General features: G+C 32.8%; 1 protein-coding gene across 4 annotated transcripts in view; it reads left to right on the top strand.

The window, feature by feature from the left end:
- Positions 1 to 24,315, top strand: part of FAM151B (family with sequence similarity 151 member B) — a 53,062-nt gene that overhangs the window by 1,199 nt on the left and 27,548 nt on the right. For 3 of the 4 annotated variants that reach the window (XM_074282202.1, XM_074282200.1, XM_074282199.1), the window contains exons 2-3: positions 1,303 to 1,428; positions 14,741 to 14,906. In XM_074282202.1, coding sequence (XP_074138303.1) covers positions 1,303 to 1,428; positions 14,741 to 14,906 — 292 coding nt within the window. Of the gene's footprint in view, positions 1 to 1,302; positions 1,429 to 6,995; positions 7,115 to 14,740; positions 14,907 to 24,315 lie in introns of those variants that run through there. The other variant, XM_074282201.1, reaches the window with a different exon arrangement.

The following is a 24,315-nucleotide window of genomic DNA, read 5'->3' as shown; positions in this document are numbered from 1 at the left end:
AACTATAATTAAAAAAAAAGTTGTGATTGCTAAATCACTAGAATTAAACAGTAGTTTTAGAAGATAAAAAAAGAGTCAGACAAAACTGAACAATAGATATTATCACGGATATAGAGAGAGTAGAGAGATGAAGAGGTCACTGATCAGATCGCAGGATAGGGAGGATCAGAGAAATAACTTATAGAGCTACACTTCCAAAGCTACAAATCTGCTTCATGGTCCCCTCCAGATTGCCTCTATTTAACTGTTAACCAAGGATACAAGATTAATTGAGGAATGATCTCTGACTCATCCTTTTCTCCAACCTGCCCTTCCCTCACCCAATAAGTTGTGTTTTGTGGATTCTACCCCACAAGTTGACTCTCTTCTCATATTGCTCCCTCTTTATTTCAATCTCTCTTACCTGAATGTTACCCACAATAACTTCTTCAGTTGGTTCTTCTACATGCAAGCTTTCCCCTGTTCTAATTTGTCCTTTGCATAGTTGTCAATATAATGTTTCCAACATGTAAAGGATGTGAAAATTTTTAGTAAGAGGACCATGGTACAAACTCATTTTGCAATCTATTTTCTGTGTGAACTTGGGGAGGTTACTTAATGATTAGCTTCAGGTTCTTCTATAAAATAGTTTCTCTAGATTAAGATCTTTAATATCTCTTTAAACTCTTATATTCTTCCTCCTATTTAAAAATGATTCATCCTCACATAACCTTAGCTACTCCCAGAGTAGTTATTTCTTAGAATTCAGATTTATACTAGAAAAAAATAGTACTTAGAGTGATTACTAGTTCTAACCCACCAGTCTTAATATAATATCCCTTCAGTATATTCTCTTTACTGCTTTTTTCCCTATGTATTATGTATATTTCCTTTAAAACAATATTTTTCTGATAATTTAAAAATATTTTTATTTTGAATTTCTTTTGCAATCTCATTTTAATTTTCTGTCCTTTCTTTTCTTTTTATTTGTTTGAACTTCCCCCCTCCTAATTGTCCTTTATTTTCCTCAACATATCCTTTTCTTTTATGGTCAGGAAAAATAGCTTACATTTTTATCCCATTATGGTTCATAGAGACTGTCCCCTCAGATCCATCCTTGTAAGGTGAATGATGTAACTGGTGGTATTCCCATTTTACATGTGAGGAATTTAGGGGTTAGAGAGTTTAAAGGCTATCATCCAGAGTCATCAAGTCATTAAATGCCAGAACCTGACCTAAACCAACTCTTCTGATTCTGAATTCTGTGCTTAGTCCTATAGTACTTCTTTCCAACTAACTTTACTTTGAATATTTTTATTTCAGGATTTTGGAATGAGAACATATTTGAATATTTTCTTAAAAATAACCAGATTAAATCAGAAGATGGAGCTGAAATCATCTGGTATCATGCAGCTAACCATAAGACACAAATGAAGGAGGCACTAAAAAGTAAGCATATGTTTGAGCTTTAGACACTAGAATTTAGTTACTTATTGAATTTCTCTCTGTTTTTTAGCTTATTGAATGATCCAAGTAACAATAGCATAAGATTGTATACATTGTAGGTAACAAACAGAAATTTCAGAAAGAACTCCCAGAATTTCATTTTTTATTTGTAAAATAAACATCTATCACAAAAGTATCTTTCCTATTCTTGTCAACTCCTTGTGGAAAGTAATATCTCCCTCATCTGAATTCCAATAGCGCTTTGTAGTACTCATTTGACATTTACCTTGTACCACCTAGTTTTGTTGTCATTTCATTTCTTCTAATCCTCTGTTAGATTATAAATTTTATGAGTTCAGGCACTGTCTTTATACTTCTTACAGTACCCATCCCCATGTCTTTACATATGATAGATGTTTTAAAAAACCCATTTGTTGAATAAATGAATGACTCCTTTAAACAACCACCATCTCTAATAAAGAGGTTTCTTGGGCAATATTATTCCTTTGAAAGAATTAAAATGTATCTATCTAGTTGTGACTGCATTCTCACATTAAATCATGGTAGCTATTGGTCTTTTCTTCTTCACTCCCTGCCCTCTATTATGCACAATATAGATTCAATATTTCATGCTTTATTCATAATACTAATTCATTGGTGATAACATCACAAATAAATAAATTTCTGAGGCTGACTCAGTTACACAATAATACTCCTTCAAACTGAAAAAAATTCAATTGCTTTTAATGATCTTAATTGATCAGGTAGTCATACCTACAAAACAATTTGAAATCAGTCAAATATCTATAATATTTTAGTATTCTATCATGTCAGGACTATTTTAAAATTAATACAAATTCATGCAATAATTCAGTTCTTTTTATTTCATTATCTGTTTATTTGGCCCTTTATATTATTTTAGTTATCTCAGATTGTTTTTGTTTGATTATGTGAAAAACATACAATGCAATTTTTATTGCATTGAAATAATCATTTACAGGGTTATGAAGGTATTAGAAGATCCTCTGCATTCTTTCTGTTTCTAAGAATACATGATCTACCGTAATAATTTAAATTTCATGAAGATATTCCACACCTTCATGAAAAATTCCACAACTTCCTTTGTATTATTGTTTAGTGATATATAACTCTTCCCAAGAATTAGATGGTAGCTGTGCCAGGTAACTGACTGAAAATCACTGTGTATTTGAATTTCCATTTTGTTAAGTTTCAGAGTAATACAGGATCTGAATGAGAAACAACTGGATGAAAAGCAAAAATTCAATAAAACACTGATTTTTGGAAAATACCTAGATTTTGGAAATACCTGGATGATATCTTATTTTTTTAAAAAATAATAATGTTTATCATTGTGGAGATAGACTCATTAATTATGAACTTTGAAAATAATAATACTCTCACATCAATAGCAGTGTCAGTGTTGGATCTTCATTTCACATCCCTCAGACATCTTCCACTTCTTTCTCTTATGAAGAGGTAGCCCTTATCCTGAATGGCTAAGGCAAATCCCTTGATCCCATCCCATTCTGTTTTTTTTCATCAGATTGCCTCCTTGGTCATCTCCATTCCTTTTTAAAATCTTTTCTCTCTCAATAGTAGCATCGTACTCATCCATTGTCCACAAATGGGTCCAGACCTTAAAAAACCTTTTATTTGATTATACAATTCCTACTATTATCCTATATCTCTCCCAACTAAACTCCTTGGGAAAATCACATACTTTCTCTGCCTCCACTTTCTTCTCCTCTTACTCAGTTCTAAACCTTCTGCAATCTGGGTATTTAACAGAAACAGCTCTCTTGAGGGTCACTAGTGATCTGTTAATTGCCAAATTTAATGACCTTTTTCATTCCTCATATTTGATTTATCTGCAATATTTAAAAATACTGGCAATCACTCTTTTCTCTGGTTTTCATGACATTGTTGGATCTTGGTTCTTTTATTTTTTTGACCACTCCTTATCAATCTTGTTAATTGGATCTTTATCCATACTGAGCCCCCAAGCAAGCCCCATGAATGTTCCCCAACTTTCTGTTCTTGGTCTTCCTCTTTTTTTTTTACATGTCAAAAATAAACAATATATTTTAACAAAAAGAAATATAACATAAACACTTATACATATATGTGCACATATACATGGATAAATTGTGTGTTTATATAGATTTTTAACACTTGCAAAGCACTTTACATATATTATCTCATCTAATACTCAAAGCAACAGCATTAGCATTATGCTATTTTTATCCCATTTATCAAACAAGGAAACTGAAACAAAGATATCGAATGACTTTCTTTTTTTTTCTCATGAATTACTTTTAATTAATTAATCTTTTTAAACATGTACAATTCCTCTGTATATATTTCCATAAATATCATGCTGCATAAAAAAATCAGATCCAAAAGGGGAAAAATGAGAAAAAAAATAAAATGCAAGCAAACAACAAAAAGAATGAAAATACTATATTGTGGTCCACATTCAGTTTTCATTGTCCTCTCTCTGGGTGCAGTTGACTTTCTTCATCATAAAACCATTGGAACTGGTCTGAATCACCTCATGGTTGACGAGAGCCATGACCATCAGAATTGATCATCAACAGCAATCATGCTGTTGTCATACATAATGATGTCCTGGTCCTGCTCACTTCATTTAGCATTAGTTCATGTAAGTTTCTCCAGCCCTGTCTGAAATCATCCTGCTGATTATTTCTTTTAGAACAATAATATTCTATAACATTCATATACCATAACTTGTTCAGCCAATCTCTAACTGATGAGCATCCACTCAGTTTCCAGTTTCTTGCCACTACAAAGAAGGCTGCCACAAACATTTTTGCACTTATGGGCTGTTTCCCTCTTTTATGAATTCTTTGGGATACAAGCCCAGTAGAAACACACTGGATTAAAGGATATGGATAGTTTGATAGCGGGCATAGTTCCAAATTGCTCTCCAAAATGGTTGAATCAGTTCACAACTCCACTAACAATGTATTAGTGTTCCAGTTTACCTACATCCCCTCCAACATTCGTCATTATCTTTTCCTGTCATGTTAGTCAATCTGAGAGGTATATGAGAGGTAGTGGTACCTCCAGAGTTGTCTTAATTTGTATTTCTCTGATCAATAATGACTTAGAGCACCTTTTCATATGACTAGAAATGCTTTTAATTTCTTCATCTGAAAATTACCTGTTCATATCCTTTGACCATTCAGCAGTTGGAAAATGGCTTGAATTCTTATAAATTTTAGTTAATTCCCTATATATTTTAGAAATGTGGCCTTTATTAGAACCCTGGAATGATAAAATTTTTCCCCAGTTTATTGTCCTTTCTCCTCACTTCCCTTTCCTAGCTGCCCTAGTTTCTTTCAGTACTAAATTCAAATTCCATTTCCTGCAGGAAGGTTTTATTTGTCTCCTCCTCTACTAGTCAGTTAATTGTCCTTTGTTCTTGAAGAGGTCTAAAATGGCATTACTATGTAGAATCAAGACAAAGCGTATCCGATTGGTTGATTAGATCAATAAAATCTCAAAATACTTCACCATAGGTCGATCAAAAATAGTCTATATGTACATTTGGAAGTGAGAAATCTCTAAATTTGCATATATCATGTTGCTTTTGAATTACTGCAGTTTTACTGTGCTCTATGAGCACAGTGCCTTCTTTGGTGTGGACACTCCATTCTTGTTTTCTGTCTGACTGGCTGCAAGAAAATATGGCTTAAGTATAAATAAATATATAAACTGAATTATTCTTGCCTCATAAAAATCAATATTGAGAGTTATTTAGAAACTAAATTCTGTGTTAATCCTTAAGTATGCCTGTAATGTCCTCTCTTTCCTTCTTTGCCTTATTCCTCTCTATCTATCTATAAATTATATTATCTTTTCCGTAAAATCTTTATTCATCTATTCTGTCAATAAGCCTCTTTCCTTCTTAGATCTCATATAACTTACCTCTTCTGACTGTATTGACTCTCTGGACTTCAGCACCAAAATAGTTTCATTCTTATCCTAGAAACTCCTTTAGTGCTGGGACTTCCTCATATTTGATAGATTTTTATCCATCTATCCCTGTGCCCTTCTCATTGTGGAAAATCCTCTCTTCTTCCTCATTAATATTTATATAGTATTTTACATAGGTTAGTTTATCCCTCTACCATATCAGCCCCCCTTCTATTAAAGAATTCCTCCTGGGTCCTCCATTTTGGGGAAAGGCCCAGACAGGCTAACCTCATTCATTCTCCTTGGAGTTGTTCTTCTGAGTTTCTAGATTTAACTGCCATGATGCTCCCTTAAACCTGCTCACTTATTCACTTCACAGGTAACATCAACTTCCCTCCACTTTTGTGTGTTGTCTTCCCCTATTTAAATATAAGACTCTTGAAGTAGAGATGCCTTTTTTTTTTGGCTTGTATTTGGTTTCCATTTCTAACACTTACTTAGCATAGTGCCTGACACATATAAGGTACTTAATAATGATTATTGGTTTACTTTGCCTGATACTGTGTTTTGGTTATGTATTTATTTCTTATTCCAATAGTAGACTGGAAGATCTATGAAGACAGAGACTTGGTCTTAGCTAGACTTTTTTTATCTCTTTCATCACATAACATAGTTCTTTGCATGAAGTAGGAATTTAATATATTTTTAGTTTGTTTGATTTGAATAGAAATTTAAAGTTGAAAGTGACTTTAAAGATCATTAAAATCTATTGATTGGTTGATTCATCCATACACATGCAGAGAATTAGTTGAAAGTAAAATTGATAGATGGATGAAATTTGTTTTAATATCTCTTATTTTCCATTTCTTCATTCAATTTTCCATTTCCTAGTAATCAACATCTACCTCATTGAAATTGCCTTCTGCTCATATTGCTTTCTCTTTCCACCATTAAAACATTTTTTAGGAAAAGTTTCTATAAATCCTTTATTATGAATGGGCCATGTTTTGTCTATCCTACGGGTAATTTAATTAAAGTAAAATACAGAGGACAAGTTTTAATCCAAGGGGGCATTGCCAATTTAGATAACTTTCTACCTCATTCAGTCATAACCAGCTAGCACTGTTTGTTCATTTGGAAAATCTAGTTTAGTTTGTCTTGCATAGGATGCCATATTCTGTGTTCATTGAGCTGATAGCATTAGACAGAGGAAGTGCAAAATTATGACATGAGACCTCTTCTGGCACAGAAGTGTGTTTTTCAACAGGATAGTAAGTTACATTTCTTTCATGATTTTTGTTTTTGTTGCTCTTGAAAAAGACTTGTATTATAATGAGTTGTAACAACCTTTTATGCACAAAGTACACCAAAAAGCTCTGGAACAACGATTTTGTCACACGATCAGTAACAGATGTTTTTCCTATTAGCAGTAAGTTTTGAGTTCTTCTCTATTCTCATCTCTGTTCTTATGTTAAGAATCATGAAAGGGGAATAATTAGGGAAGGGAATAAACATTTATGTATCATCTGTTATGTGCCAAGCTCTGTACTAAGTACTTCAAAAGCTAAGGTGGCAGAGAAGACACATGGTTCTTTCTGATCTTTTCCCAGGACCCTCAACTAATTACCAAACTCAGCCTCTGAATTAGTTCTAGATTGGCAGAATTCACGAATATTGGGAGTGCAACAAATTAACAGCAGAAGAACTCTGAAACAAGGATTCTTACAAGGTATTAAGTCAGTAGAATTGATAAAGACAATGATTATCTAGTGTAGCATGGTGATTAATAGTTCTCTAAATTCTGTATGATTGATTAAATCTTACCACAAATAGTGGTTTCCTAGTGATATAATGATTGGTTTATACTCAATGTAGAGCATATAAGCTGGGACTCAGAGCCAGAGATAGACTCAGAAGTGCTTGGAGAAAGACTCAGAAGGGCCAGACACAGACTTGGAAGGAAACCAGAAACACATTTATTCCATTGTCCACCTTTGTGGTGGATGGAGGCTGAAGCACAAGCCCTCGGACTCAGAGAGATTCAATTCCATCTTCATCAGACTGGTGGTGGCTGGTCTGTCCTCCTTCTCCCCCCACTGAGACCAAGGCCAGTCTGAAAGGCTCTCCAGAAAGCTGCTGAGCCCCAGGCAAGGAGACAATAAAGAATTTGGATTGACTAATCTGCAAAAAGGAAGGCTTCTCCAAGACCTCTAGAAAACCAAACAAGAACCAAAAAAGAAGATAATTTTGAAGATTGCCAGAAAAGATCTGTTTTTGTGAGACACGGAGGGAGGCCAGGCGCAGGATGCCAGCACATGATGTGCAGATGGTGGTAGGGAATGAGATGGGGTGGGAGGGTGTAGTCTCCGCAGGATGGCACAGACTTCATGCAATGGAAGATCTACAGGGAAGACTCTACCATAGTGTTGACCACTCTGCCCAGGTTGCAAGCCAGTAGATCAGCAGAGAAGTTATAAAACATCCAACACAAACACAAAAGGTAAAGAGTGAACCCCACAGAGTCTCATGGGACCTGGCCAGGCCACCCAGCACTGGGAGTGGTTCAGCTTGATCCCAGTGCAGCTGTTTCTGAGGAGGCATGGAAAACCTCCCTTGCCTAAAAGCAGATCCCAACTTAAAAAAAAAAATTAGTAAAAAGGCAAAGCAAACTCTAGCTATAGATAGTTTCTATGGTGAAAGAGATTTCAAACCTTGAGGAGACTAAAAGCAGATTGTCTCCAGATGAAGCTCCAAAAGTTGATATAACCTGATTTCTCTTAGAAGAAGTTAAAAAGGATCTTAAAAGGGGAAAAACGGGGAAAGAAAAGGAAAACTTTGCAAGAGGGTTTGGAAAAGGCACACAACTCTTTTAAAGATAGATTTGACAAAATGAAAAAAGAAAAAAAGTCCATGAAAAACAGAATTTGTGAAATGGAAAAGGAAAATAACTCCTTAAAAAACAGAATTTGTAAAATAGCAAAAAAATTCTATAGAATAAAACAATTCATTTAAAAACTCAATTGGACAAATACAGAAAGAATTTTTAAAAAAATAAATGAACAAAGTAATTCACTAAAAATCAGAATTGAGGAAATGGAAATAAATGACTTGATGAGACATCAAGAATCAGTCAAGCAAAACCAGAAAAATGAAAAAAAAAATATAAAATACCTACTAGGGAAAACAACTGACCTGGAAAATAGATTTAGGAGAGACAATTTTAAGGATTATTGAACTCCCTGAAAACCATGATGAAAAAAAGAGCCTAGACACTATTTTTCAGGAAATCATCAAAGAGAGCTTCCCTGATGCCACAGAATCAGAAGGTAAAATAGCCATTGAAAAGAATTCACTGCATACCTCCTCAAAGACCCCAAAACTAAAACTCCAAGGAAAATTGTGACTAAATTTCAGAACTATCGGACCAAGGAAAAAAATATTACAAGTGGCTAGAAAAAAACTATTCAAATACTAAGGAACCACAATAAGGATTATCCAAGATCTAACAGCTTCCACTTTAAAGGATCAAAGGGCATAGAATCTGATATTCTGGAAGGCAAAGGAACTTGTAATGCAGCCAAAAATAAACTACTCCACTAAACTGAGCATTTTCTTCCAGGGAAGGTAGGCATTCATTGAAACAGGTGAATTCCATTTATTTCTGATGAAAAGACCAGAGAAGAGCTAAACAAAAAAACTTGACTTCCAAATATAGGACTCAAGAGAAGCATAAAAAGAACTATTGAAAACTGTATTTCTGTTATGGGTATACATAGAGAATGCATATATAATTTGATTTTACTATTATAATATGAAAAAGGAACTAGAGATAGAAAGGGAATTGTACCAGAAAAAAGGAAAAGTGGAGGTAAGATGAGGGAAATTACATCTCATGAAGAGGCAAAGGAAACATTATATTTGAGGGAAGAAAGGGAGGGGGATGAACATTGTGTGAATCTAACTCTCATCAGATTTGGCTCAAAGAGAAAATATTAGACATATTTGGTTTATAGAAAAACTTTTCTCACCTAATTAAAAAGTGGGAGGGAAAAGGTAAAAAGAGAAGGGGTAGGCTAAATAGAAGAGGATACAGAAATAGTAGGGGAAAGATATAAGAAAGGGGGAGGGACTCTAAAGAGGGAGGGATTATAAAGGGGGAGGGCTGCTGGAGGCAAGTGGTGCTCATAAGCTAAATACTGGGGAGGAAGGAAAGGGGAAAAGGAAAGAGAAAATTATAATCTGGGGATAATAAGATGGCAGGAAATACGGAATTAGTAGTTTGAACCATAAATGTGAATGGGATGAACTCTCCCATAAAACATAAACGAATAGCAGACTGTGTTAAAAGCCAGAATCCTACAATATGTTGTTTACAAGAAACACGTTTAAAGCAGAGTGATACATACAGAGTAAAGGTAAAAGGCTAGAGCAGAATCTAGTATGCTTCAGGTAAAGTAAAAAAAGCAGGGGTAGCCATCCTGATCTCAAATCAAGCAAAAGCAAAAATTGATCTAATTAAGAGAAAAGGAAGGAAACTATATCTTGCTAAAGGGTACCATAGATAATGAAGTAATATCAATACTAAATACATGTGCACCAAGTGGTATAGCATGGAAATTCCTGAAGGAGAAGTTAAGAAAGCTGCAAGAAAAATTAGACAGCAAAACTATAATAATGGGAGATCTCAACCTTGCTCTCTTAGAACTAGATAAAATCAAACCACAAAATAAATAAAAAAGAAGTTAAAGAGGTAAATAGAATACTAGAAAAATCAAATATGATAGATTTTTGGAGAAAATTGAATGAAGACAGGAGTATACTTTCTTGGCAGTTCATGGAACCTATATAAAAATAGACCATATATTAGGACATAAAGATCTCAAAATCAAATGCAGAAAGGCAGAAAGAATAAATGCATTTTTTTAAAGATCACAATGCAATAAAAATTACATTCAATAAAAAGCCAGGGAAAAATAGACCAAAAAGTAATTGGAAACTAAACAATCTCATCCTAAAGAATGAATGGGTGAAACAGCAAATCATAGACACAATTAATAATTTCATCCAAGAGAATGACAATAATGAGACAACATACCAAAATTTGTGGGATGCAGCCAAAGCAGTAATAAGGGGAAATTTTATATCTCTAGATGGTTACTTTCTTAAAATAAAGAGATCAATGAATTGGGCTTGCAATTAAAAAAGATAGAAAAAGAGTAAATTAAAAATCCCCAATCAGTTACCACACTTGAAATTCTAAAAATAAAAGGAGAGATTAATAAAATTGAAAGTAAAAAAACTATTGAATTAATAAATAAAACTAAGAGTTGGTTTTATGAAAAAACCAACAAAGTAGATAAACCTTTAATAAATTTGATAAGAAAAAGGAAAGAAGAAAATAAAATTATTAGTCTTAAAAATGAAAATGGAGAACTTTCCACTAAGAGAAAATTAGAATAATAATTAGGTGTTACTTGCCCAACTTTATGCCCATAAATTTGATAACCTAAGTGAAATGGAAGAATATCTACAAAAATATAGATTGCCCAGATTAAGAGAGGAGGAAGTAAATTGCTTGAATAGTCTTATTTCAGAAAAAGAAATAGAACAAGCTATTAATCAACTCCTTAAGATAAAATCCCCAGGACCAGATGGATTTACATGTGAATTTGCCAATATTTAAAGAACAGTGAACTCCAATACTATATAAACTATTTGAAAAAATAAGGAATGAAGGAATCCTACTAAATTCCTTTTATGTCACAGACAAGGCACTGATCCCTAAACCAGATAGGACCAAAACAGAGAAAAAAAAATTCTAAACCAATCTCCCTAATGAATATTGATGCAAAAATCTTAAATAAAATATTAGCAAAGAGATTATAGAAAATTATCCCTAGAATAATATACCATGACTAAGTAGAATGTATTCAAGGAATTCAGGGCTGGTTCACTATTACAAAAACTATTAACATAATTGACTATATCAATAACCAAATTAGCAACAAACCATATGATTATTTCAATAGATGCAGAAAAAGCATTTGATAAAACCCAACACCCATTCCTATTAAAAACACTAGAGAGAATAGGAATAAATGGATTTTTCCTTAAAATAGTTAGTAGCATCTATTTAAAACCATCAGTAAGCATCATATCTAATGGGGATAAACTGGAACCATTCCTAATAAGATCATTGGTGAAACAAGGTTGCCCACTATCACCATTACTATTCATTATTGTATTAGAAATACTAACTTTGGCTTAGAGATGAAAAAGAGATTATGGGAATTAGAGTAGGTAATGTGGAAACCAAATTATCACTCTTTGTAGATGATATGATAGAGAACCCCAGAGAATCAGCTAAAAAGGTATTTGCAGTTGCAGGATACAAAATAAATCCATGTAAATCATCAGCATTTTTATATATCACTAATAAAATCCAACAGCAAGAGATACAAAGAGAAATTCCATTTAAAATAACCATCAATAGTATAAAATATTTGGGAATCTATCTGCCAAGGGAAAATCAGGAACTATATGAGCAAAACTACAAAACGCTTTCCACACAAATAAAGTCAGATCTAAACAATTGGAAAAATATCAAATGCTCTTGGATAGGTTGAGCGAATATAATAAAGATGACAATACTACCTAAACTAATCTATTTATTTAGTGTTATACCAATCAAACTCCCAAGAAACTGTTTTACTGACCTAGGAAAAATAACAACAAAATTCTTCTGGAAGAACAAAAGACCAAGAATTTCAAGGAAACTAAGGAAAAAAAAAATCAAAGAAGGTGGCCTAGTTGTATCTGATCTAAAACAATATTATGAAGCAGTGATCATCAAAACTATTTGGTACTGGCTAAGAAATAGAGAAATTGATCAGTGGAATAGGTTAAGTTCACAGGACAAAACAGTAACTATATAGCATTCTAATATTTGATAAATGCAAAGACCCCAATTTTGGGGATAAGAATTCACTATTTAACAAAAACTGTGGGGAAGATTGGAAATTAGTGTGGCAGAAATTAGGCATTGACCCACATTTACCAAGATAAGGTCAAAATGGGTTCATGATCTAGGCATAAAGAATGATATCATAAATAAATTAGAAGAACATAGGATAGTTTACCTCTCAGACCTGTGGAGGAGGAAGGAATTTGTGACCAAAGAAAAACTAGAGATCATTATTGATCACAAAATGGATAATTTTGATTATATCAAGTTAAAAAATTTTTGTACAAACAAAACTAATGCAGACAAGATTAGAAGAGAAGCAGTAAACTGGGAAAACATTTTTACAGTTAAAGGTTCTGATAAAGGCCTCATTTCCAAAACATATAGAGAATTGACTCTAATTTATAAGAAATAAAGCTATCAAAGGATATGAGTAGACAATTCTCAGACAAAGAAATTGAAACTATTTCTAGCCATATGAAAAGATGCTCCAAGTCATTAATCAGAGAAATGCAAATTAAGACAACTCTGAGATACCACTACACACCTGCCAAATTGGCTAGAATGATAAGGAAAGATAATGGGGAATGTTGGAGGGGAAGTGGGAAAACTGGGACACTGGTACGTTGGTGGTGGAATTGTGTGATTACATATAGCCATTCTGGAAAGCAATTTGTAACTATGCTCAAAAAGTTATCAAACTGTGCATACCCTTTGATCCAGCAGTGTTACTATTGGGATTATATTCTAAAGAGATCATAAAGGAGGGAAAGGGACCCACATGTGCAAAAATGTTTGTGGCAGCCCTCTTTGTAGTGACAAGAAACTGGAAACTGAGTGAATGCCCATCAATTAGAGAATGGCTGAATACGTTATAGTATATGAATGTTATGGAATATTATTGTTCTGTAAAAAATGATCAGCAGGATGATTTCAGAGAAGTCTGGAGAGACTTACATGAACTGATGCTAAGTGAAATGAGCAGATTCTACATGGCAACAGCAAGACTATATGATGAGCAATTCAGATGGATGTTGCTCTCTTCAACAATGAATTGATTCAAACCAGTTCCACTTGTGCAGTGATGAAGAGAGCCATCCACACCCAGAGAGAGGACTATAGGAGCACAATGTAGCATTTTCATTCTTTCTGCTATTATTTGCTTGCATTTTTGTTTTTCTTCTCAGGTGTTTTTTTCTTTTCTTTTTTTTTTTTCTTTCCAGATCCAATTTTTCTTGTGCATTAAGATAACTGTTTAAATATGTATATCCATACTGTATTTAGCACATATTTTTACATATTTAACATACATCGAACTACCTGCCATCTTGGGGGGATGGGGGAAAGGAGGGAAAATTTGGAACAGAAGGTTTTGCAAGGGTCAATGTTGAAATAATTAGCCATGGGTCAGCTAGGTGGCGTAGTGTATAGAGCACCAGCCCTGAATTCAGGAGAACCCGAGTTCAAATCTAGTCTCAGACACTTAACACCTTCCTAGCTGTGTGATCCTGGGCAAGTCACTAAACCCACATGTGCAAAAATAATTATGGCAGCCCTTTTTATAGTGGTAAGGAACTAGAATCTGAGTAGATGCCCATTAGTTGGAGAATTGCTGAATAAGTTATAGTATATGAATGTTATGGAACATTATTCTATAAGAAATGATCATCAGGCTGATTTCAGAAAGGCCTGGAGAGATTTATATGAATTGATGCTAAGAAGCAAATGAGTAGAAACAAGAGAACTTTGAACAAAGCAACGGCAAAATTTTGCGAAAATAAATTCTGACAAACATGACTGTTTTCTACAATGAGATAATTCAGGCCAATTCCAATAGATATTGTGGTGGAAAGAGCCATTTGCATCCAGAAAGAGAAATAAGGGGACAGAATGTGGAACACAATATATTATTTTTACCCTTTTTGTGGTTTGCTTGCTTTTTGTTTTCTTTCTCATTTTTTTCCTTTTTGACCTGATTTTTCTGCTATAGAATGATAATTGTGGAAATAAATATAGTAGAATTGTTTTTAAAAAAAGGAGTATTATTTCACTTCATCCTCACAACTCTGGGAAATAGGTGTTATTATTATCATTCCCATTTTACAGTTAAGGAAACAAATAGGAGTAGTTAATTGCCCAAAGTCATACAGCTAAGAAGTATCTGATGCTACATTTGAACTTAGGTTTTCTTGACTTGAGACCCAGTGCAGTATCCAGTGTACCACCTAACAGCCAGTGTTGTCAACAATTGTGGGTTTGTTAATTTGCTCTTGGAAAATACAAAATAAGCATATTTCATATGCCAGAAAAAAGGATTTTGAATATAGAATTCTTTGAGATCCCAACTTACTTAGCATTTTAAAAAATATTGCTTTATGTTTGTTTAAATAGGTAGTGCTCATATGATTGAGGCAGATGTTCTTCTTTCCTGTGATGAATCAGAACACAGACAACCAATAATGGCTCATCCTCCTGAAATAAGCAGTGATAATACTCTTCAGGAGTGGCTAAATGAAGTTTTAAAAACCAACAAAGGCATCAAACTTGATTTTAAAAGGTATGTTAGAAATGTTACAAATGTCTTCTCTTCCTAATAGAACGGGAATTCACTTTGAATTGAACTGAATTTTTTTAAATTTACAATTTAATTTCAATTTTTCAGTTTAACACTCCCCTACCTCCATTGGAAAAAAAGAGAGAAAAAATTTTGTATAGTTATATAAAATAAATTCATTGTCATTGTCATTGGCCATGTCCAAAAAATATGTATATATTTTTTAGGATATAGGTAACATCCATCATTATCAGGGCTCTGGAATCACTGTTGATCAGAGTTTTCAGGGCTTTCAAAGTTGTTTGTCTTTAAAATGTTGTGGTTTTTATAAATTGTTCTCCTAATTGTTCTCACTTCATTCTATGTTAGGTTCTTATTAAGTGCTAATGAGATAATGAAATATTAGGTTCTTACTAAGTGCTAAGTCGGTACTTAAACAGTTCTCTAGTTCCAGCCTTTAAAGGGAGTTTTACCCCTTTGAACTTCTGGGGAGGAGCTTAATGTTTAAAAGGAGCAAGTTCATTGGTAGAAGTAATCTTCCCACAAGCCCTTGTGTTATTCCGCGCCCATTCTCTGGGAGGATAAAAGAGGGCGCACTCTGGAGAGGGAGGAGAGATTACTCTAGGTCAGAGTTGGAGCAGCTCTCTGGAGGAAGGAGAGTCTGGCTGGGAGATTAAGTTGAGACAGCAGATCTCCTCCCAGAGAGCGATCGGCAGTTTCTGGAAACAACAAAACATTACAATTCTATATGAATCAAAAAGTCTTCCTGGGTTTCTCTGAAACCATCCTTTTCATCATGTCTTACAACATAATAGTATTCCATTACATTTATTATCATAATTTGTTCAGCTGTTCTCCAATTAATAGAAAAAACTGCTTATAGATATTTTTCATCATTCTTTGATCTGTTTGGGGATTAGACCTAGAAGTAATACTGCTAGGTCCAAGGGTATGTAGGGTTTAATAATTTTGGGGACAAAGTTAAAAATAACTTTCCAGAAGAGTTAGACCAATTTATGCCTCTACTAGAGGCACTTTAATATGCTTGTTTCCCACAGTCTTTCTAATATTTGTCATTTTCCTTTTTTTATCAACTCTACCAATGTGATGGATAAGAGATAGAATCATAAAGTTGCTCTAATTTTTATTTTTTTCTTGATTTTTGACCAGTTTTCTCCCATGTATTGATATCTTGGAAGGAAATTAGTTTAATTAGTTATTTTATTTCCTAACTTTAGGAAAACCTTAGGTTCTTTTTTTTTTAGTTGACCAAGAAGTATTCTATGTAAGCCCACTTGAGAATAAATCTTGAATATATGCACAGGTTTGACTGAGTAGGCAAGATAGATAGCCAACCATATTATAAAATTAAAAGAGTTTAATAATTAATAATGGAAAAAATATCACCAAATGTTGAAAGATTACTTTTCTACTTTATTTAATCTAAAAATACAAGAATTGACATTTGTAATCAGAATGGATATTTATGACAAAGTGATTCATGAATGGGCAAAGGACTTTGATGGAATCCCATTTAGAAGGTAAGACTATTGTTTTTGGGTTTGTGAAACATAAGTAGAATTCTTTATCCTAGAATGAAATTTGCTGGTAAATGGAGCAGAAAACAATTTCATGCTGCTATTTGTGGTAAAAAGGATTAACATATTTAGTTTAATGACAATACAACTAACTGATTACCAAAAAGAGCTCAACTGAATGTCTTGACTTAATAGTATAATATTCATATGGAGATGACAGTTTTACAGATGAGAAAACAGCCTAGAGAGGTTATGTTATTTACCCTTAATCAAATGGCTAGTAATTGACAGCATTTTAACTAAGATCTTCTGATTTCAAATTATTTGCTCTTTTTCTACAGTATATTTATATAACCCTAATGTAACTGTTCAGGGTCATGATACTCCAAAAATAAGAATATTAGTATAATATTTTATCATCCTGGAAAGTCATGTCATTCTCTGCAAATCCTCCTTCCAGGAATCAAAATTAATTTTTATACCTACCAGAGTGGCACAAAAACTACAAGAAAGAGTAGCAATAGGAATGAAAATGACTGCTCTTGCTTCCTCCTACCACTTCCCCAAAGATATATATCATTAATGTTTTATGACTCTAGCACTACCAAAAAAAATGGTCAAAGGAATATAGCCCATTGAGAAGTGCTGAAGTTGAAACAAAGGATTTTCTTGTTACCTCTGTGCACATTGCTTTTCCAAACAGAAGGCATACTATCCTTCTAAGAAGCTGCATTTCAGTTTTATCTGTAGTGAAAATGTCTGTGGGTTCCTTCAGTTCATTGGTCATTAGACAAAGGTTTTATGTTAAAGGTTCATTAAGTTAAATGGATGTTTACAAACAATAAAGAACTGGGTAATTTTGACCCAGATATCTCTTTATTAGCAATAAGTCCCAAGAAGATACTGACAATAACAAAAAAGTCATATCCATACAAAAATGTTCATAACAGCATTGTTTATGATGACAAAAAGCTGAAAATGAAATTGATGGATTGAGGAATTGCTGAACAAATTGTCATATATCTATATATGTATGTATATATACATATAATGAGAAATTGTTACCCTGTAAAGAATGACACATATGAACAAAGAATAGCAGATTTCCTAGAAACAAGAATGGAACAGTGAGTGATTAGCAGAAGAATTGAATATTCAAATTTTAACTCATTACAGATCAGCTGAATTTCTGAACTAAGTTCAGAAACAAAGAACCATGACATAAGCTATTAACAGGACAAAATAGATAACTATAAATAGTAGCAGTTAAAAGAAGACACAAAATTAATCTCATCATTTCTCTTGTATGAAGTGAAGGACGAATGAAGAAATTAGAACCAGAAGAACAACGTACATGGCGACTGTAGCAATGTAAACCAGAGCCATCATTTGAGATTCTTACATCTGGCGAAAATTTATCTGGCACTATGTGGTGCTGAGCACTATCCATGCCAGGTATAATTTATAGTGGGAAAGGAATTGCCCTATTCCCAAACTGTAGGACTATGGAGATGATAATCTGGGGTTAGTGGCACCTTCATAGGAAAAAGGCCATTCCTTTCCCTATCATTCTTCTCCAGTGGTACCCCCTAATAACTCCACACTGGGCTAGGACTCTGATATAAAGTCTAAAGGGAAAGATAACAAAAGTCAGGTCAGATTCAGGGGTAAGTATTAATATGATAGTGCCCAAGTTAAAGGATTCGGTCATCATTTCTGTAAATGATCAAAAAAGCCCAACTTTTTAAGGGAAAATGTACTCATTAAGAGGGTTTGTTGGGAAGAACTTATATCAAAACAAAATGTATCAATGCTTTTTAAAACAAGTATGATTCTTAGATCATCTGATCTTTTTCTTCTAATCTACCATCATAATTGCAAAAGTAAACCTACGTAGGATTCAGGGCCATTTTGCATTTCATAAGACTTTGTTGGAACAAAGCATGATCTTTTTCAGCAATATGTATTCTATGTATGTGTTTTAATATTATACAACATTCTTGGCAGGTATCTTTGTTTCAGTGATCATTTGAGTATCACTCTCAAGTGAGACATAAAACAGGGAAATCTGCTTAGTACAAGTTTTCACCAGTATCATGAAGAAAGTCATTGGAAAAAAACAAAACAAAACAACACATTCTTATATTTGTGGTCATTGGAAGTGGTATGACAACACACACACATATATATATATAATTGACAAAATTACCAGAGTAGAAAATGATAGAGAGAGAGCAGGATTAGGGAGTGGACAAGGAGTTACTTTGTAACTATTTCTTTCTCTTTGAGAGGTGACTTGTAGATGTCCATAGCCACTGAATGATTGGATCTGCTCATAGGGCTTCATGTTTTCATGTTGCATTTCTTCATGTTAGAAGCAAAAGTGGCCTCAGGGAAAATAACGGAGTCTATAAAATTTGTCTAATGAAAATTACAAAATGTTCACCATTGGTTTTGTGGGAGCCACAACATTGGGCTGATAGACTACAAGATCATGTTTGTTATTCCAATGAACATTTAGTTCATTGTGATGGTGCTGTATACTCTGATGACAGAAATAATGTTCATCCTTGCAATTTCAAGGCTGGCTCTATTCATCATCCACCATACTAAGCTGTTTTCATTTATCCATGTATATTATATCTATTATATATATTATATTATATATATATATATATATTATATCTATTATATATATAATATATATATTATATATATAATAGATATAATATATATATTATATTATATCCATATATATATATTATGGATAATATATATATTATCCATATAACATTAGTTGCAGTAAGGAGCTATTTGGAAGTCTATTAAATTTGAGCATCAGCTTTTTAACTAGGAATCATTAAAAAGAACAAATTATAGGAATTTTAAATAAATTTGCTAACAGTAAAATGAAACTAAAGGAACAAAATAAAAAAGCAAAAATTTATTATTCATATGTATATAAGTAGTTACATTATTTTTTTCCCCTGAGGCAATTGGGATTAAGTGACTTGCCCAAGATCATACAGCTAGGAAGTGTTAAGTGTCTGAGATCACATTTGAACTTGGGTCCTCCTGACTTCAGGGCTGGTGCTCTATTATTTTCTAGTAGCATTAAAAGATAATTTAATTGTACTGATGAATCCTAATTACTAGAGGATGACCAAAGTAACTCATGAAATTGGCTACTAATGTAGAAAGGCAGTATCAACACTCATGAAATAATGAATCATTGAACCACTAAAGTCTGAATATTTAACAGATAATATTTGATAACACTATACTTCCTATCCCAAGTTTAATTTTTGAGATCTTTCAATGTGGTAACTTCATCCATGGATACAGATCAGCAACTTCTTTCTAAGTTATCTGAGAGGGTGTTGAAGGCATTGAGACCTTAAATGATTTTGCTTGCTCACTCGGCAAGTATATATTAAAAGGAAGGGAAGGTTGGCTAGTCAGATTTGTTGGAAATATTGTAGGGGAAATACTTGTTCAGATATTCATTGAGTTAAATGATCTTGGAGATCCTTACAAATCAGTTTCTGTAATTCAATAACTTTCTTAGATATGTGTCTGAAAAAAAATACCTAAAAAGATAGTGATACAGTCATACAATGTAAGAGTAATAAGGCGACAAAGTCCCTTTAAAGGGACAAGGAAATCTAAAGAAAACAAAACTGAAAATTTTATTAGTGTGAATAAAACTTTATGACTAGCTCATGGATGAATATAGCTAAAATAGAAATACAATTAGAAAAGAAATGCCAGAGAACTTATTCTGATGTGAATTGGTAAGCAGTAAAAAAAAGCCAGATTAAAAATATATCGAGGTTTGAGTGAATTGACCTCTAAACCCCCTTTCAGCTCTAAGTGTTTCAACCTAGATCTTTTATTAGAGAAGTGTAGGAATTTCTCATGTTATAGTGCATTCTTGAAAACTCTGTTGCACTTAATGAATCCTTGTTGAGTTAATATATTTTACTACAGAAACAATGTAATTATTATGGGTTATGTTCATGACCAAGGACTAAACCTATTAATAATATTTAATAACTCAAACTTATGTAATCCTTTAAGATTCGCAAACACTTTTTTGACAACAACCTTGTCAAGTAGAGGGCATATTTGTTATCTCCATTTTATAGATGACAATTTGAGATTCTAAGAAGTAAAGGGAATGTTTGAGGTAGACTTCTAGCTTTAGTGTCCTACCTCCTAGTATGGGAGTGGGGAAGGAGACAGTGAGAAAGACAGACAGATAAAGAGAAACTTCTTTGCTTATTGATAGTGGAATGTCTTTTATGAGTTTGGTGTATGGAGATGAAACTCAGGGCTTTTAAAAAAAACTGTCTATTCAAGGATGGTATTATAGAGTAATAACTGAAATTTTAGAAGGATGCAAAATTTTATAAAGCATTTGACATACATTACTTAACAAGCATTTGAGATATTTAACTTGGCAGTTTAATGTTTCAAAAGCAGGTGTTTGAGTTCAATGAAATAGTCTCTCAGGACATTAAAAAAAACCATGTTGTATGAATGACAGATGTATAAAAATCATCCAACAAGCATTTATCTGATAGTTTCTATGTGTCAGGAGCTGTTTTGATTCTGGCATGCTCCCAAGGAGCCTTACATTATATCAAGTGAGACTTACAGTTTGTAAGATTAGGTTCTACATCATGATTATTCCCATTTCATAGCTATTAGAATAAGAAGTAGACAGGCAAAATGATTTGTTTAGGGTCTTCCATCTAGTAAGTGTCAAAATAGTTCATGCAAGTCTTTCTAACTCCAAATCCAGTTCTCTCTCCAGTATACCAAATCTTTATATAACAAAAATGGATTTGTAGTAAATGGTAGATTCTAATTTCCACTTTGATACTTAGAACCTTTGTGACTTTGGATTACATTTCCCTCCTTTTGAAATGTGGAGGAGGGACTAAATCATCTTTCAGCTCTAAATTCTATGTGCATAGGTTCTTTGTTTCAGTGGCTTCCCAAAAAATAGCATCCTGGCTACTGCTTTAGAAACAACCAAGTGAGTATAAAAGAATAGAGAAATTAAATGTAGATATTATCAGAGTAGTTTTGAATGAGCAAAGCAAGGAAATGATATAAAATAAGAAGAGAATGTATATTTTTTTGAGTCAAACACAGTTGGATAATATTTGTATTACTAAATTGTTTCCCAACAAGTTGTTTTTAATAAACTGTGTATGTAAAGGAATCCTGGTTTGTGTTGGGATTATCAATTCAGCAGGTTTATCACCTTCTTGATATCATATTTATTTATTTATTTTATTTTATTTTTTAAACTGATAAAAGTGTAGAAACACACAGAAATGATTCTCTGCCACCACCTGCTGGTAATGCGTCTCAAGGCAAAGAAGTTAAAGGAAACTAATTTTTTAGTTTCTAAAAATCAGTGTGTAGTAGATTAGTTCAACCAGCCAGCAATTTTTGTGATAACAGATTTTATATCAAGCAACAAGATAGGATAAATACTATCAGAATATAATTTTAAAAACAAAATCAAAATTATTTTTAAAGGATCATTTTAGTTGCAATTTGCTTTAGAAAGGTAGTATTTAAAGCTGCTTATCATTTGTTATTTATCATTACTATTTACTAGTTTTGATGGAAAATAAATTCTGTCAGACCATGTAATATTCATGCAATACAAATGAATAGGTAAAAAGTAGTATAGACATTGTTCTGATAAGAAAATTTTTATTGTAAAAAATAATCATAGAAGAGGAGATTATTTATAACGTAGCAGAACCAAAAGTTAGAGTTGAAAGAGACTTCAATAGGCATCTAATCTAGCATCTTAATTTTATAAACTAATAAATGGAAGCCCAGAAAGGATTTGTCTGTCCAAAGTTATATGAGGGAGTTAAAAATAACAGATCTGTGATTGGAATCCAAATCCTTCGATTCTAAATCCCAGAACATATGAAAGATACTTTAATTTTTGAAAATTAGTTACATTTCATTTATCTATAGGTTTTTTTTCCCCAGAGAGAATTAATTGTATCACATTATTAATTAAAATAATGCTAAGCATCAACTGCCTATCATCCCAGAAGAAATACTTGTATATTCCAAGTTGTTCCCGTCATTTAAGTACACCTACTAGTAATAAAACGATAAATATATGCACACATATATACATGTGTACATTTACACATGTACATATATACATACATACATGTGTACATACATACACATAATAACTTACTCTGTGCCAAGCACTGTGCTAAGAGCTTTATCTCATTTTGGAATCTCTTTTATCTCATTATCTCATTTGGTCCTCATAGCAATTCTGGTGCTATTATGATCTCCATTTTATAGTTGAGGAAACTTAGACAAACAGAGGTTTAAATGACTTGCCCAGAATCATATTGAACATGAAACCATTAATCTCCATTAAAAATTAGCTTATTTTTTTGATATAATATATATTTATCATGTTAGTACCAAAGCTGAATAGGACAGTTTTCTCATATGGGTGGAAATACTCATTTTGGGGATGTTTAAATTTAGAATAAAGAAAAATAAACTTGCTTTAAAAAAGATTTTAAAAAGTCACCCAAAAATACATGAATTTGAGTGCAGTAATAAATTTAAGTTTTGTATATTTTTAAAATTCTGAATTTAACAAATACCAAATAAGAGAAGCATTTCCACATACATAGAAAATGAGTATGGTATATGATGTTGTGAGTTTGTATCACATTCGGCTTGATTTTCCTTTTAAAGTATTTACAATTAAGTATATGTGTGTGCTATACATATATATGTATATATATATATATAAATATATCTATATATCATATATATTCAACATGTTATTTCCTAAGATATCTTTCTTTGCTTCCTACTGACATTTTCTTTTGTACATTTTAAAATGCTTCAATGACTCTTTTTTTTTTTACTTCATTATTACCCAGCTTTAGTCCAGGGCCAATTTTGTCTTTCCATATTGCAAGAAAAAAAAAAACAAAACCTCTATATCAAATATCATAGTTAAGCAAAAATAAATCTGCGGATTCTTCATGTATGAATATGTGTGTGTGTGTGTGTGTGTGTGTGTGTGTGTGTGTGTGTGTGTGTGTGTGTGTATGTGTGTGTGTGAGATATTCTGTATCTCTCATCAGGAGGTAAGTAGCATGTCATTAATCAGATGGAATTACGATTGGCCATTGCATTGATCAGATTTCTTAAGTTTTAGTTGTTGTTGTTTTTTTTTAATGTTATTGTTATTGCCTAAATTATTCCCAGAGATCTGCTTATTTCATTATTTGTCAGTCTGTATTAGTCATTCCAGGGTGGTCTGAAATGAATCTCTTTAATTATTTCTTATTTTACATTACCTCTCAGATATGTCTTGTGGACATTAGGCCTGTGATTTACTCAATATTAGCAATCTCCTTGATGAGAAAAACTTCCTCTACCAGTAAAGGCACTTTTTGGGCAAATTATATTTTTAGAGATTTACTTAAATGTTAAGAGGGTAAGTAAGTAACTCAAGGTTACACAACTAGTATGAATGACCACTTTTCTATTGCATTCATATACTATAATTTGTTAAGCTGTCTTCAGTTGCTTGGTACCTCTTTAATTTCTAGTGTTTTGTTTAATTTTGAAGAACTCACTGGGCCTAAAGTATTGCTATAAAAACTCAAGGAATTGACTGTTGTCATGGCATCAGCAGTTGAAAGAAGTTTGCTAGCCCTGCACAATGCAATATACTTTTTTAAAAAATAACATGATCCCCTTTTTACTCTTGACTGGATCATTTCTTTCTAGAAATCCTATCTACTTTTTCTGAATTCTTTTTTCTTCATTGCTTACTTGTCTCCTTT

This window comes from Sminthopsis crassicaudata, chromosome 1, assembly GCF_048593235.1.
Source record: "Sminthopsis crassicaudata isolate SCR6 chromosome 1, ASM4859323v1, whole genome shotgun sequence".
NCBI lineage: Eukaryota > Metazoa > Chordata > Mammalia > Dasyuromorphia > Dasyuridae > Sminthopsis > Sminthopsis crassicaudata.
Note: the sequence above shows the minus strand (reverse complement) of the source record. Positions and strands in the feature narration are given on the sequence as shown.